The 11,932-nt window shown below is 41.9% G+C and overlaps 1 protein-coding gene across 14 annotated transcripts in view; it reads right to left on the bottom strand.

The window, feature by feature from the left end:
- Positions 1–8,850: 8,850 nt before the first annotated feature.
- Positions 8,851–11,932, bottom strand: part of EIF4ENIF1 (eukaryotic translation initiation factor 4E nuclear import factor 1) — a 44,728-nt gene continuing 41,646 nt past the window's right edge. For 13 of the 14 annotated variants that reach the window (XM_023646591.2, XM_070275065.1, XM_070275070.1 and 10 more), the window contains 3 exons: positions 10,655–10,999; positions 10,206–10,370; positions 8,853–9,596 (listed from right to left, as the gene is read on the bottom strand). In XM_023646591.2, coding sequence (XP_023502359.1) covers positions 9,355–9,596; positions 10,206–10,370; positions 10,655–10,999 — 752 coding nt within the window. In that variant the 3' untranslated portion in view covers positions 8,853–9,354. Of the gene's footprint in view, positions 9,597–10,205; positions 10,371–10,654; positions 11,000–11,932 lie in introns of all 14 variants that reach the window. The other variant, NM_001301265.2, reaches the window with a different exon arrangement.

The raw sequence follows: 11,932 nt of genomic DNA, 5'->3' as shown, positions 1-11,932 counted from the left end.
ATATTAGGTTTTGGGGGAATCCTCATGTTCAAATTCACTTTCATGAGCAAGAATTTAGTACTGCCAGGATGTTGGGGAGAGAAGGTTGCTGAAATCCAGTTCATCCAAGGCCTCAGAATATGCTTTGGATAGGCCTTCCTTCCATCATTGAACACCCTCCCCCCTTGGTGGGTCCCTGGTGCCTGAGGAGAGCATTACCCTACTTTTCCTTTCGCTTCATTTTGGGCTCGGACTTGGGAGTTCTCGGAGAGGGGCATGGTTTTGAGTTAGGAATGCTGCCTAGGGGAGGGCTGCCAAGGGGGGGGCATTCCTACAGCTAAAGGTTTTCTTCGCTGTGAACTCCAAGACTATAGTAGTTTGGCTGTCACAGCATGGCTTGAATTTCCTGTGCTGTTACATATGCTCTTTGTTTCATGATCTTTTTTAGCACAACTAGACAGACCTACTGTCCTGTGCCATTAATTAGTTAGAATGCTTTTAGCTGTATTTAACAGCAAACCCTAATTAATCAGCTGAAATGGAAGGAAACTTGGTCTCTCACGTAAGTTGTCTGGAGCTCAGATGGGCTTGTGGGAGCTGTGATGTCACTGAGGATCCAAATTCTTTCCATCAAGCTACTCTGCTGCAGTTTGTTGGCTTTGCTGGGCAGCTGGCTCCCCTCACAGTTACAGAATGTCTGCTATAGTCCCAGGCTTTACATCAGCATCCAGAGGATAATAAAGAGGGCTGAATCTTTTTGGGAAGCCATTTCCCAGAAGCTGCCCAGCCAGTTTGTCCTATTGTCTCATGGCCTAAATTGGGTCACATGTCCATTCTTGAATCAGTTGTGGGGTAAAGGGAATAGAATTATTGAAAATCAGTTTACCCCTATTAAGTTATCTTTGTTCCTGGATTGTGTTTGTGCTCATTTTCAAAGGAGGGCCTTCCAGCCCCAATTGCTTCTAAACTCATCTCATGCCTTCTAGACTTTCCAAGTTACTCCATGAGACATCTTGTTAGCTGAGATAGCACTACCTTCTGCCCTTACCCTATATGTATCAGGCTCTTAGTTCCTGGAAGACTGCATTAGTGTCCTCTTTTGCCTTTACTCCCTCCCATGCACCAAAATAGTTTTAAAATCTACATCTAGCTTCTGTGCTATTCTTAGCAGCACTCCCTTATTTCCTTCTGGCTCCATCTCACCAAAGCTGATGGCTTTGCCCTTTGCTTGGTGCCTACATTTGTTCATTTCTGTCCTACTAGCTTCTAGTCTGAAAAGGAATCCTTTACTGACAGCTCCAACCCAGTCCTCCCCACTTTACACCTACAACTGTTGGTTTAATTCGAAGGGGAAAGAAGTGAAAGAGGACACATAGGAAAGGGAGAACTGGATTCAGGCCTGTGTTTTGCCATTGTTACTTGAGACTGCTTTCTAGCTTCTACTTGTGGAAACAAAGCATTGGCAAAAATTCTAAACATAGGGTCTATTTCTGAAGCTGAAGAATCACACTGAGAACAAATACACTGTGGGGAAGGGAGGATTAATGAAGTTGAAGTACCATGAAGAGATAGGCCCTCATGCTCATTCCACAAAGGCAGGTTTTGTTGAAAGACGACCTGCTTTCTTGTGTACCTGGAAGTATAGGGCAGGGTGGGCAACTCCAGGTTTATTGGCAACACTCCTAACACTCAAGACTCAGGCTGTTTTTACCCTTGTGGTCAAAATCCAACCACCTTGGAGAAGGGGCGGAGCAAAATGGCGGGGTGAGCTGACCCGGGACTCTCTCCCCTCCAAACTACAACAAAGGACTGGAAAAACTGAATTTCAGATAATAAATCTAGTGGCAACACGTCAGAGACCTACAGTACCAAGAAGACGGAGGACGGAGATCTTGCTGCCGGCCTTGGAGGTAGCTGGAATAGGGCAGGAGAGAACTTCGCACCCTCCCCTAGAGTCTGGGATTGCTGCGTGGGTCCGGGAAGGAGTGGGGGAGGGGCCACGCAACCAGGGGATCATCCAGGACTCCCTGCACTGGTACAGTGGAAACCCGCTGACAGGGGAAAGCTTCTGTGTGCAGGGACCCCATAAACCCAGGGCCCCGGGAGACCAGAGAACAGAACTGATCCAAATCCAGATCGGTGCACGAGAAAAGCAGCCGCTCCCTCCTGGCAAAGCACACTGGGCGCTGCCATCTTGCCCGAAGGCAGAGAGCTCAGAACGCGCGGCTCTCGACCCCCATCTAGTGGCGACAGGCTGTAACTGCAACCGAATTCTACCACCACGCAGAAAAACCGCTCCTCTACCATCCAGCAATTTATAAAAGCCCCAGACCAGAAGGAAAACAATAAAAACACAGAATTAAGTCCTGAGCACTTGGAATTAGGTAAACTAAGTGAAAATGAGTTCAGAGCAGCTATAATCAAAAAACTCAATGAGGTAGAGAGAGAAACAAGCCAATGAGTTCTGGAGTTACTTCACAAAAGAGACTGAAATTATAAAGAAGAATCAAACAATTACTAGAGATGAAAAACACAGTGGACCAGATAAAACAGAATACGGATTCCCTGAATGCCCGTGTAGACACCATAGAAGAGCAAATTAACATAATCGAAGATAGATAGGCTTGAATGGCTCCAGACAGAGGAAGAAAGAGAACTAAGAATTAAAAAAAAAATGAGGAAAATCTCCGAGAGATAGTGGATTCAATGAGGAGAAAGAATTTAAGGATCATAGGATTTCCCGAGAACGTGGAAAAGGAAAATGGAGCAGAAAGTGTGCTTAATGAAATTATAGAAGAGAACTTCCCAAATCTAGGGATTGACAGAGAAATGTGTGTAGAGGAAGATTTCAGATCTCCTAGATTTGTCAGTGTAAAAAGACCTACTGCAAGGCACATAGTAGTACAAATGGCAAAAATGAAAGACAAAGAAAGAATACTCAGGGCAGCAAGACAGAAGAGAATTACCTACAAAGGAGCTCCTATCAGACTTTCAGCGGATTTCTCTACAGAAACCTTACAAGCTAGGAGAGAATGGAGTGACATATTCAAAGCTTTAAAAGATAAAAATCTTCAGCCAAGAATACTCTATCCAGCAAGAATATCCTTCAGATATGAGGGAGAAATTAAATCTTTTCCAGACAAACAAAAGTTAAGGAAATTTGTAACTAAAAGTCCTCCACTACAAGAAATCCTGAAGATGGCTCTCATACCTGAAAACAGAAAAAAGGGAGAAAGGGGTCACAAACCACAGAGTAGGGAGACAGATGGATGGAACCAGAACAGGATAGCAAATATTCAACTATAGCATTAGGGTAAAGGTAAGGAAACTACCAAAGCAAGGACGATCTTATCACCCTAACTACAAATTCATAACATGAGTTGGAATAAGAAATGAAAATAATTATTTAGGAGGGGAAGAGCAAAGGGTCTAAATCAGTCTAGGCCAAGTAAGTAAGAGACCACCAGAGAACAGACTATATTATATATGAGATTCTAAATACAAAACTTCAGGGTAGCCACTAAACTAAAAAACAGAACAGAGCCACAAAACGTAAATAAGGAAAAATCTAAGAAACCCAGCATAAGAAATTGCAGTATTAAATGGGTAGGGTAAAGCACACAGGAAAAGAAATGCAGGAAAACAAGATAATGAGTGACAGATTGACAGCATTAAGTCCACATGCATCAATAATCACTCTCAATGTAAACGGATTGAACTCTCCAATAAAAAGACCCAGAGTGGCAAAATGGATTAAAGAACAAGATCCAACAATTTGTTGCATGCAGGAAACACACCTCAGCCCCAAAGACAAACACAGGCTCAGAGTGAAGGGGTGGAGGACAATACTTCAAGCTAATAGCAAGCAAAAAGAGGCAAGTGTTGCAATTCTTATATCAGACAAAGTGGATTTCAAAATAAGACAGGTAAAGAGAGACACAGAGGGACAATATATAATGATCAAAGGGACACTTCATCAAGAAGAAATAACACTTATAAATATCTATGCACCCAACACAGGAGCACCAAGATTCATAAAGAAACTATTAACAGACCTAGAGGAAGATGTTAAAAACAACACAATAATAGTAGGGGACCTCAACACCCCACTCAGATCAATGGACAGATCATCCAGACAGAAAATCAACAAGGAAATAGTGGAGCTAAATGAAAAACTAAAACAATTGGACTTACTAGACATATATAGATCACTTCACCCTGAAAGAGCTGAATACACATTCTTCTCAAGTGCACATGGAACATTCTCTAGGATAGACCATATGTTGGGAAACAAGGCAAGCCTCTACAAATTTTAAAAAAATGAAATAATAACAAGCATCTTCTGAGATCATAGTGCTATAAGGCTAGAAATTAATTACAAGAAAAAAGCTGAGAAAGGCATAAAGATGTGGAAACTAAACAATACACTACTGAACAAGCAATGGATCATTGAAGAAATTAAAGAAGAAATCAAAAAATACCTGGAAACAAATGAAAATGATAACATGCCATACCAACTCATATGGGATACAGCAAAAGCTGTGTTAAGAGGAAAATTCATCACAATACAGGCACATCTTAACAAACAAGAAAAATCCCAAATAAGTAATCTTAAACTACACCTAACTGAACTAGAAAAAAAAGAACAAATAAAGCCCAAAGTCAGCAGGAGAGAAATAACAAAAGTCAGGGCAGAAATAAATACTATTGAAACGAAAAAGGCAGTAGAAAGGATCAATGAAACAAAGAGCTGGTTCTTTGAGAAGATAAATAAAATTGACAAACCCCTAGCCAGACTTACAAAGAAAAAAAGGGAGACAGCTCAAATAAACAAAATCAGAAATGAAAGAGGAGAAATAACAACAGCCTCTGCAGAAATGCAACAGATTATAAGAGAATACTATGAAAAACTCTATGCTAACAGAATGGATAACCTAGAGGAAATGGATAAATTCTTGTACTCCTACAATCTCCCAAAGCTCACTCAAGAAGAAGCAGACAATTTGAACAGACCAATCACAAGGAAAGAGATTGAAAGAGCAATCAAAAACATCCCAAAGAATAAAACCCCAGGACCAGATGGCTTTCCTGGGGAATTCTACCAAACTTTCAGAGAGGATTTAATACCTATCCTTTTCAAGCTATTCCAAAAAATTAGGGAGGATGGAACACTTCCTAACACATTCTATGAGGCCAACATCACGCTGATACCCAAGCCTGACAAGGACACCACGAAAAAAGAGAACTACAGGCCAATATCACTGATGAACATAGATGCAAAAATTCTAAACAAAATTTTGGCAACCAGAATTCAGCAATTCATCAAAAGGATCATACATCAGGATCAGGTGGGATTCATACCAGGGACACAGGGATGGTTGAACATCCACAAATCAATCAACGTGATACACCACATCAACAAACTGAGGAATAAAAACCACATGATCATCTCAATGGATGCAGAGAAAGCATTTGACAAGATCCAACAGCCATTTATGAGAAAAACTCTGAACAAAATGGGGATAGAAGGGAACTACCTCAACATAATAAAGGCCATATATGACAAACCCACAGCCAACATCATACTCAATGGGCAAAATCTGAGCACCATCCCCCTGAAAACAGGAATGAGACAAGGATGCCCTCTATCACCACTCTTATTTAACATAGTACTGGAGGTCCTGGCCAGAGCAATCAGGCAAGAAAAAGGAATAAAAGGAATCCAAATAGGGAGGGAAGAAGTGAAACTCTCGCTGTTTGCAGATGACATGATCTTAGATATAGAAAACCCCAAAGAATCCATTGGAAAACTCTTAGAAGTAATAACTACAGCAAAGTTGCAGGGTACAAAATCAATTTGCATAAATCAGTAGCATTTCTATATTCTAATAACGAACTAACAGAAAAAGAACTCAAGAACAAAATACCATTCACAGTCGCAACAAAAAGAATAAAATACCTTGGGGTAAATTTAACTAAGGAAGTGAAGGACCTATACAATGAAAGTTACAAGGCCTTTCTGAGAGAACTGGATGATGACATAAGGAGATGGAAAGACATTCCATGTACATGGATTGGAAGAATAAACATAGTTAAAATGTCCATTCTACCTAAAGCAATCTACAGGTTCAATGCCATCCCAATCAGAATCCCAATGACATTCTTTACAGAATTAGAACAAAGAATCCTAAAATTCATATGGGGCAACAAAAGACCCCGAATTTCTAAAGCAACCCTGAGAAAAAAGAACAAAACGGGAGGCATCACAATCCCTGACTTCAAAACATACTACAAAGCTACAGTAATCAAAACAGCATGGTACTGGTACAAAAACAGGTGCACAGATCAATGGAACAGAATTGAAAGCCCAGAGATAAAACCACATATCTACGGACAGCTTATCTTCGACAAAGGAGCTGAGGGCATACAATGGAGAAAAGAAAGTCTTTTCAACAAATGGTGCTGGGAAAACTGGAAAGCCATATGTAAAAGAATGAAAATTGGCCATTCTTTTTCACCATTCACCAAAATAAACTCAAAATGGATCAAAGACCTAAAGGTGAGACCTGAAACCATAAGGCTTCTAGAAGAAAACACAGGCAGTACACTCTTTGACATCAGTATTAAAAGGATCTTTACAGACACCATGTCTTCTCAGAGAAGGGAAACAATAGAAAGAATAAACAAATGGGACTTCATCAGACTAAAGAGCTTCTTCAAGGCAAATGAAAACAGGATTGAAACAAAAAAACAACCCACTAACTGGGAAAAAATATTTGCAAGTCATATATCTACAAAGGCTTAATATCCATAACATATAAAGAACTCTCACAACTCAACAACAAAAAATCAAACAACTCAATCAAAAAATGGGCTGGAGACATGAACAGACATTTCTCCAAAGAAGATATACTGATGGCCAATAGGCACATGAAAAGATGCTCATTATCGCTGATCATCAGGGAAATGCAAATCAAAACTACACTAAGATATCACCTTACACCCATTAGAATGACAAAAATATCTAAAACTAATAGTAACAAATGTTGGAGAGGTTGTGGAGAAAAAGGAACCCTCATACACTGCTGGTGGGAATGCAAACTGGTGCAGCCACTATGGAAGACAGTATGGAGATTCCTCAAAAAATTAAAAATAGAACTACCATACGATCCAGCCATTGCACTACTGGGTATCTAGCCAAAGAGCTTGAAGTCAGCAATCCCAAAAGTCCTATGTACCCCAATGTTCATTGCAGCATTTACAATAGACAAGACATGGAAGCAACCTAAGTGCCCATCAACAGATAAATGGATAAAGAAGATGTGGTATATATATACAATGGAATACTACTCAGCTGCAAAACAGAACAAAATCATTCCATTTGTAATAACATGGATGGACCTTGAGGGAATTATGTTAAGTGAAATAAGCCAGCTAGAGAAGGATAATCTGTGTATGACTCCACTCATATGAGGAATTTAAAAATGTGGACCAAGAGAACAGTTTAGTGGATACCAGGGGAAAGGTGGGGTGGGGGGTGGGCACAAAGGGTGAAGTGGTGCACCTACAACACGAATGACAAACATTAACGTACAAGTGAAATTTCACAAGATTATAACCTATCAAGTCAATAAAAAAAAAATCCAACCACCTTGCCCTTCACCTGTGAATCAGAATGGCCTAATTATTTGACCCTCTAGCATCAAGTCAAAGTAGCTTTCATGGCCCTAAATGGACAAATATTGAGAACTAGGGCAAACTGAGGAGTCTGAGAAATAAGTATTGTCACCTCAGGTCAGTAGGACCTTCAGTTAGGAAAGGGGACTCAGGACCACAGTTATTATATTCTGACAGAATCCTTTTTGCCAATGCTGTGCAGGTAGTTAAGGTGAATAATGAACATAACTGTGAGCTTGATACCAAACTGCTTAATCTCAAATTCGTGTGCATGATGTGCAATAAGCCAAACACTGAGACAGTGGTGCTTGGAGATGGAGAAAGATTTATTCGAATCGGCCAAAATGAGTAGTTGGCAGCCTGGGTTTGCTCAAATCTACCTCCCCAAGAACAGAAAGCAGGGGGGTTTTACAGAGCTAAGCAGCTTGGCAGGAGGAGCTTCAGGGAAACAATGGAGTCACTCCTGATAAGCCCCTGGGCAATCTGACTTCTGGGCTTCAATGGCTGCTGGCTGCTGAGGGCGGCTGCTGAGGTTGGGCCATTCCCTGATCCCAAGAAGGCATTCTCTTTCTTTTGCAAAACAAGCTCACAAAGCCTCAAGACCCCTGAGTCACCCCAGCAAATTGGTTTAAAATTTACAGTACCTCTCAGGTATCTGGCTTCAAGCTGAAAAATGAGATACAAAATACAAGGAGTCTGTTAACACAGGCATCAGAGTCTTGAGGGAAGTTCTATATGGAAAAAATTAGATTTTAATGGATTAAATCAGAACTCTGAGGCCCCATTTTTCCCTATAGGGGACTCTGAGCTGGAGAACAGGATGCCAACTAACTACTAACTTCTGCCCCAGTAAATGTAGATTTGTTTTGGAGAAAATACCATATACATGATTACCTAATGAACTGTTTTCACTAGGTGGGTTTAATCTTACAAAGTGCATTCTATAATCTAGTATTAGCTGTAAGGCTACATATTGGGTCAGCCCAGCCAGTAAACTGGCCCACTGGGGTCTTTAAGACTCAAGAAAGAAGACCATAACTTCCTCCTTCTAGATGAGATACGAGTTCAGTTCCATGAGTTTTAAAGAAAAAACATCAGATTATTTCCCTCAAGGAACCTACTGAGCCTCACTGGACAGCTGGTTGGAAACGAGGAGGAAGGGATTCAGAAGAAATAAACACAGCAATGCCATTCACTTCATTCACACACTTAGCATATGCAACTTTAATCAACCAAAGAAAAAGTCCCAAATGTACAAGTGAAAAAAATCCAAACTGTTGACACAGGCTTAACTAATATCAGCTACTTTTATGTACAGCTGTATAAGTTCAAAAAAGCTATCCTATATGTATATACAAAAGTTGTTTATACACAGGTCTGTACATAAGGGTCTATACATTTATTTCCTCAGAACCCTTAGGTGCCACCTCTTGGTGACACCAACACTTCATTCACATATCTTACAAAAAAAGACTGTTTCCAGGATTGACCATACTGTGCATCCTGTATTTAGACTCCACTCGATTGGTTAAGATCCTGCTGTCATAATGCAGACCACACCAGGTGCCTGGGCACCCCCAAGAGCTTCGCACAGAATGCTCCAAAGTAAAAGCCCGTAAACCAACCCGAGATGAGGGAGCAGAAATCCTGTCCAGGTGCCACCATGGGTCTAGGCTTAGGTGAGCCTGCCTGCCCTGCTCACTGTCGGTATTCCAATTCATCTACACTGATGACTTTGGCGGGCATGGAGGGCAGGGGCTGCTGTAGCACATCTGAGCCAAACCATTTGGCAAGGCCCACCGGGGAGCTGCTCCTCTGGTTGGGGCGGTGCTCCAACTGGGAGTGCATATGGGGCAGGCCTGACCGGCTGGGCACACTCTGAGGGGTCGTCTGAACGCTGACAGCTGCTGCCTGGGAACCAGAGCCTGGAGGATGAAGAACTGTGGGGATAGGAAGGAAGGATTATCATTCAGAGTATCAGGGGAAAAGTAGTCCTATATCAGGCCCTGCTTCACTCAAACTCTATGCATACAAGTCCAAACAGACTTCTTTACCAGATAATTCACATAGGGCTTCTGTAGGAAATTCCTTTGCAAAATGCCAGAAGACAGTAACACCTTGGAAAGCTGAGCTATTCAGAAGCCATCCATATTGAGAACCCATCCTAGACGACATAACCACTACTTCCCATAGCAAGCAGCCACATCACAGAAGCACTAACATTAGCTGGTCAGAGGGTGTCTACTCTGGGCAGTCCCTATGCTGAACCTCTGTCGGAAGGATTCTTGGCCGCCTCTCCTAAGAGGCAAAGCACAAAAAATGTCAGAGCAAACTTGGCTCTCCCCCCATCTTTACAGGAACAGGAATTCCACATACCATAGAGGTTGGTTTACTTCATCCTATTCTCTGGTTACACCCTTATCCCAATCTTGCTAGGATAAATTAAAGAATGAATCATCAGTGTCAATTCCCCTCCCCTGGAAACTGGTCCAAAAGCTTTAAGCCTGTGCAGCCCATCCTCAGCTCACTTGGCCCATTCCTAAACCTACCTGAGCGCTGCAGCTGCTGTTGCATCATTGCCAGATGCAGAGGTGTCCCAGGACGAGGGTTTAGGAGAGGGTGACTAGCGGCAGGTAAAGGGTAAAAGGGTTGACCCAGGATTGGGCCAGATATTCCCTGTAAGTGAGTCAGGTCCATCCCAGCAGGAAGCACACCTGTTTGGCAGAAAAAAGAAACTAGTGAGAAGTTATCTTAATCTACTTGGAGATTTTCAAGCTTGACTTACAGTTTTACTGATCTGAAAGTTAATTAAGAATAAAGAATGCTCAAGCTAGGTTCCTAATCTTTTAAAGGACTAAGGGAGGATAGATTAGATTGGATCCACTGCTCATCAGTGAGATATAAAGGTCTAGTAACATCTTTCTAGGGATGAAAACCTCTCACAGTATAGCACTTCATCAGTTTTAGCAACTGTTGTCATGCCAGGTCAGAAACTCACCAGCTTGCAGCAAACTTGGAAGATGCTGTGGATGTACTCCCTGGGCCAGCATCCTTTGGACCAACCCTGGGTGAAGCTGATGAGCAGGCCGAACGATTGGGACATGGGGGACAAGAGGAACTTGGTGGATAGGGCGGAGAAAAGGTGTTCCTGGAACTGGGGTTGCCAAGGTGGGTGTTTTTCTTCCAGTTGCTTTAGGTCGATAATCTTGTTCTTTGGTGTAACGGTTGGTCTGGGATAGCGGGGTCGAACATGAAGACCGCTGCAACGTTGACAGTTTGGGATTTGTGATGGGAGAAGCGTCTCGATCAACATTGGGCACAGAGTTGGATGACAGGAGGTTCTCTATAAGGATTGAGACAAAGAATATTTTAGTATTGGCAATCTTCTCCCAAACACTTTGTCCTCCCAATGATCCGGCAAATCTCATTTCTTAAAAGCTCACAATCCTTATTTGAGCCCCTAAACAAATCAGAGAATTGCATCCTAGGGACTATCACTTTGCCTTATGAACAGACTCAGTCAAGGTCACAGGGATAGTTAGGGAGAGAGCTGAGACCAGACCTGAAGTTTTTCAGTTTTGCAACACCTTTCTGTAACAGAGTCTATTTTTGCTACACTCCAAAAGACCAAAAGCTCTGAAGTTATACATGACGTAACTCTAAAAAGCCCATGTCTTTATTCTTATAATCCTCCCAACCCAGGAATAGCTATGGGCAAGTGACCTGACATGTCAGGTCTGGTGGTTTAACTCAGTTGGCCACCTTGCTCTGCCCATATAGCTGTGGTCTGGATCCCTGTGGGAACGAGTCTCATCCTAGTCAGCTGCTTGGGATTAAAAATCAAGTGAGTAAAATTATGCAAATCCATCAGAACAGAAAGTTGAAACAGCAAATACAGTCTGGTGAAGAAATCAGAGTGGCCTAAAATTTTAATTGGACCAACAGGATTTCCTTCTGTTTCCCTCAGAAGCTTTCTCTTGGGCAAAAAGCTCTCAGATCAATACTCTAGACCTGTGTAAACCTAATTTATGAGAATTTGTTTCACCATGTCCTTAACAATCCCAAGTGTCCTTAATCCCAAAGCCTCTCTCACATTTTCTATATACTCTTTTTTTTTTTTTTTTTTTTTGCTCAGGAAGATTCACCCTGAGCTAATATCTGTTGCCAAAAAATCTCTTTTCTTTTTCATCTGGGCTGCTGCCACAGCCTGGCTGCTAACAGTCAAATGGTATAAGTCTGTGCCAAACTTAACCACTAGGCCACCGGGGCTGGCCCA

The sequence above is a fragment of the Equus caballus genome, chromosome 8, assembly GCF_041296265.1.
Source record: "Equus caballus isolate H_3958 breed thoroughbred chromosome 8, TB-T2T, whole genome shotgun sequence".
In the NCBI taxonomy this organism is placed as follows: domain Eukaryota; kingdom Metazoa; phylum Chordata; class Mammalia; order Perissodactyla; family Equidae; genus Equus; species Equus caballus.
This window is presented reverse-complemented; position numbering and strand designations above follow the sequence as displayed.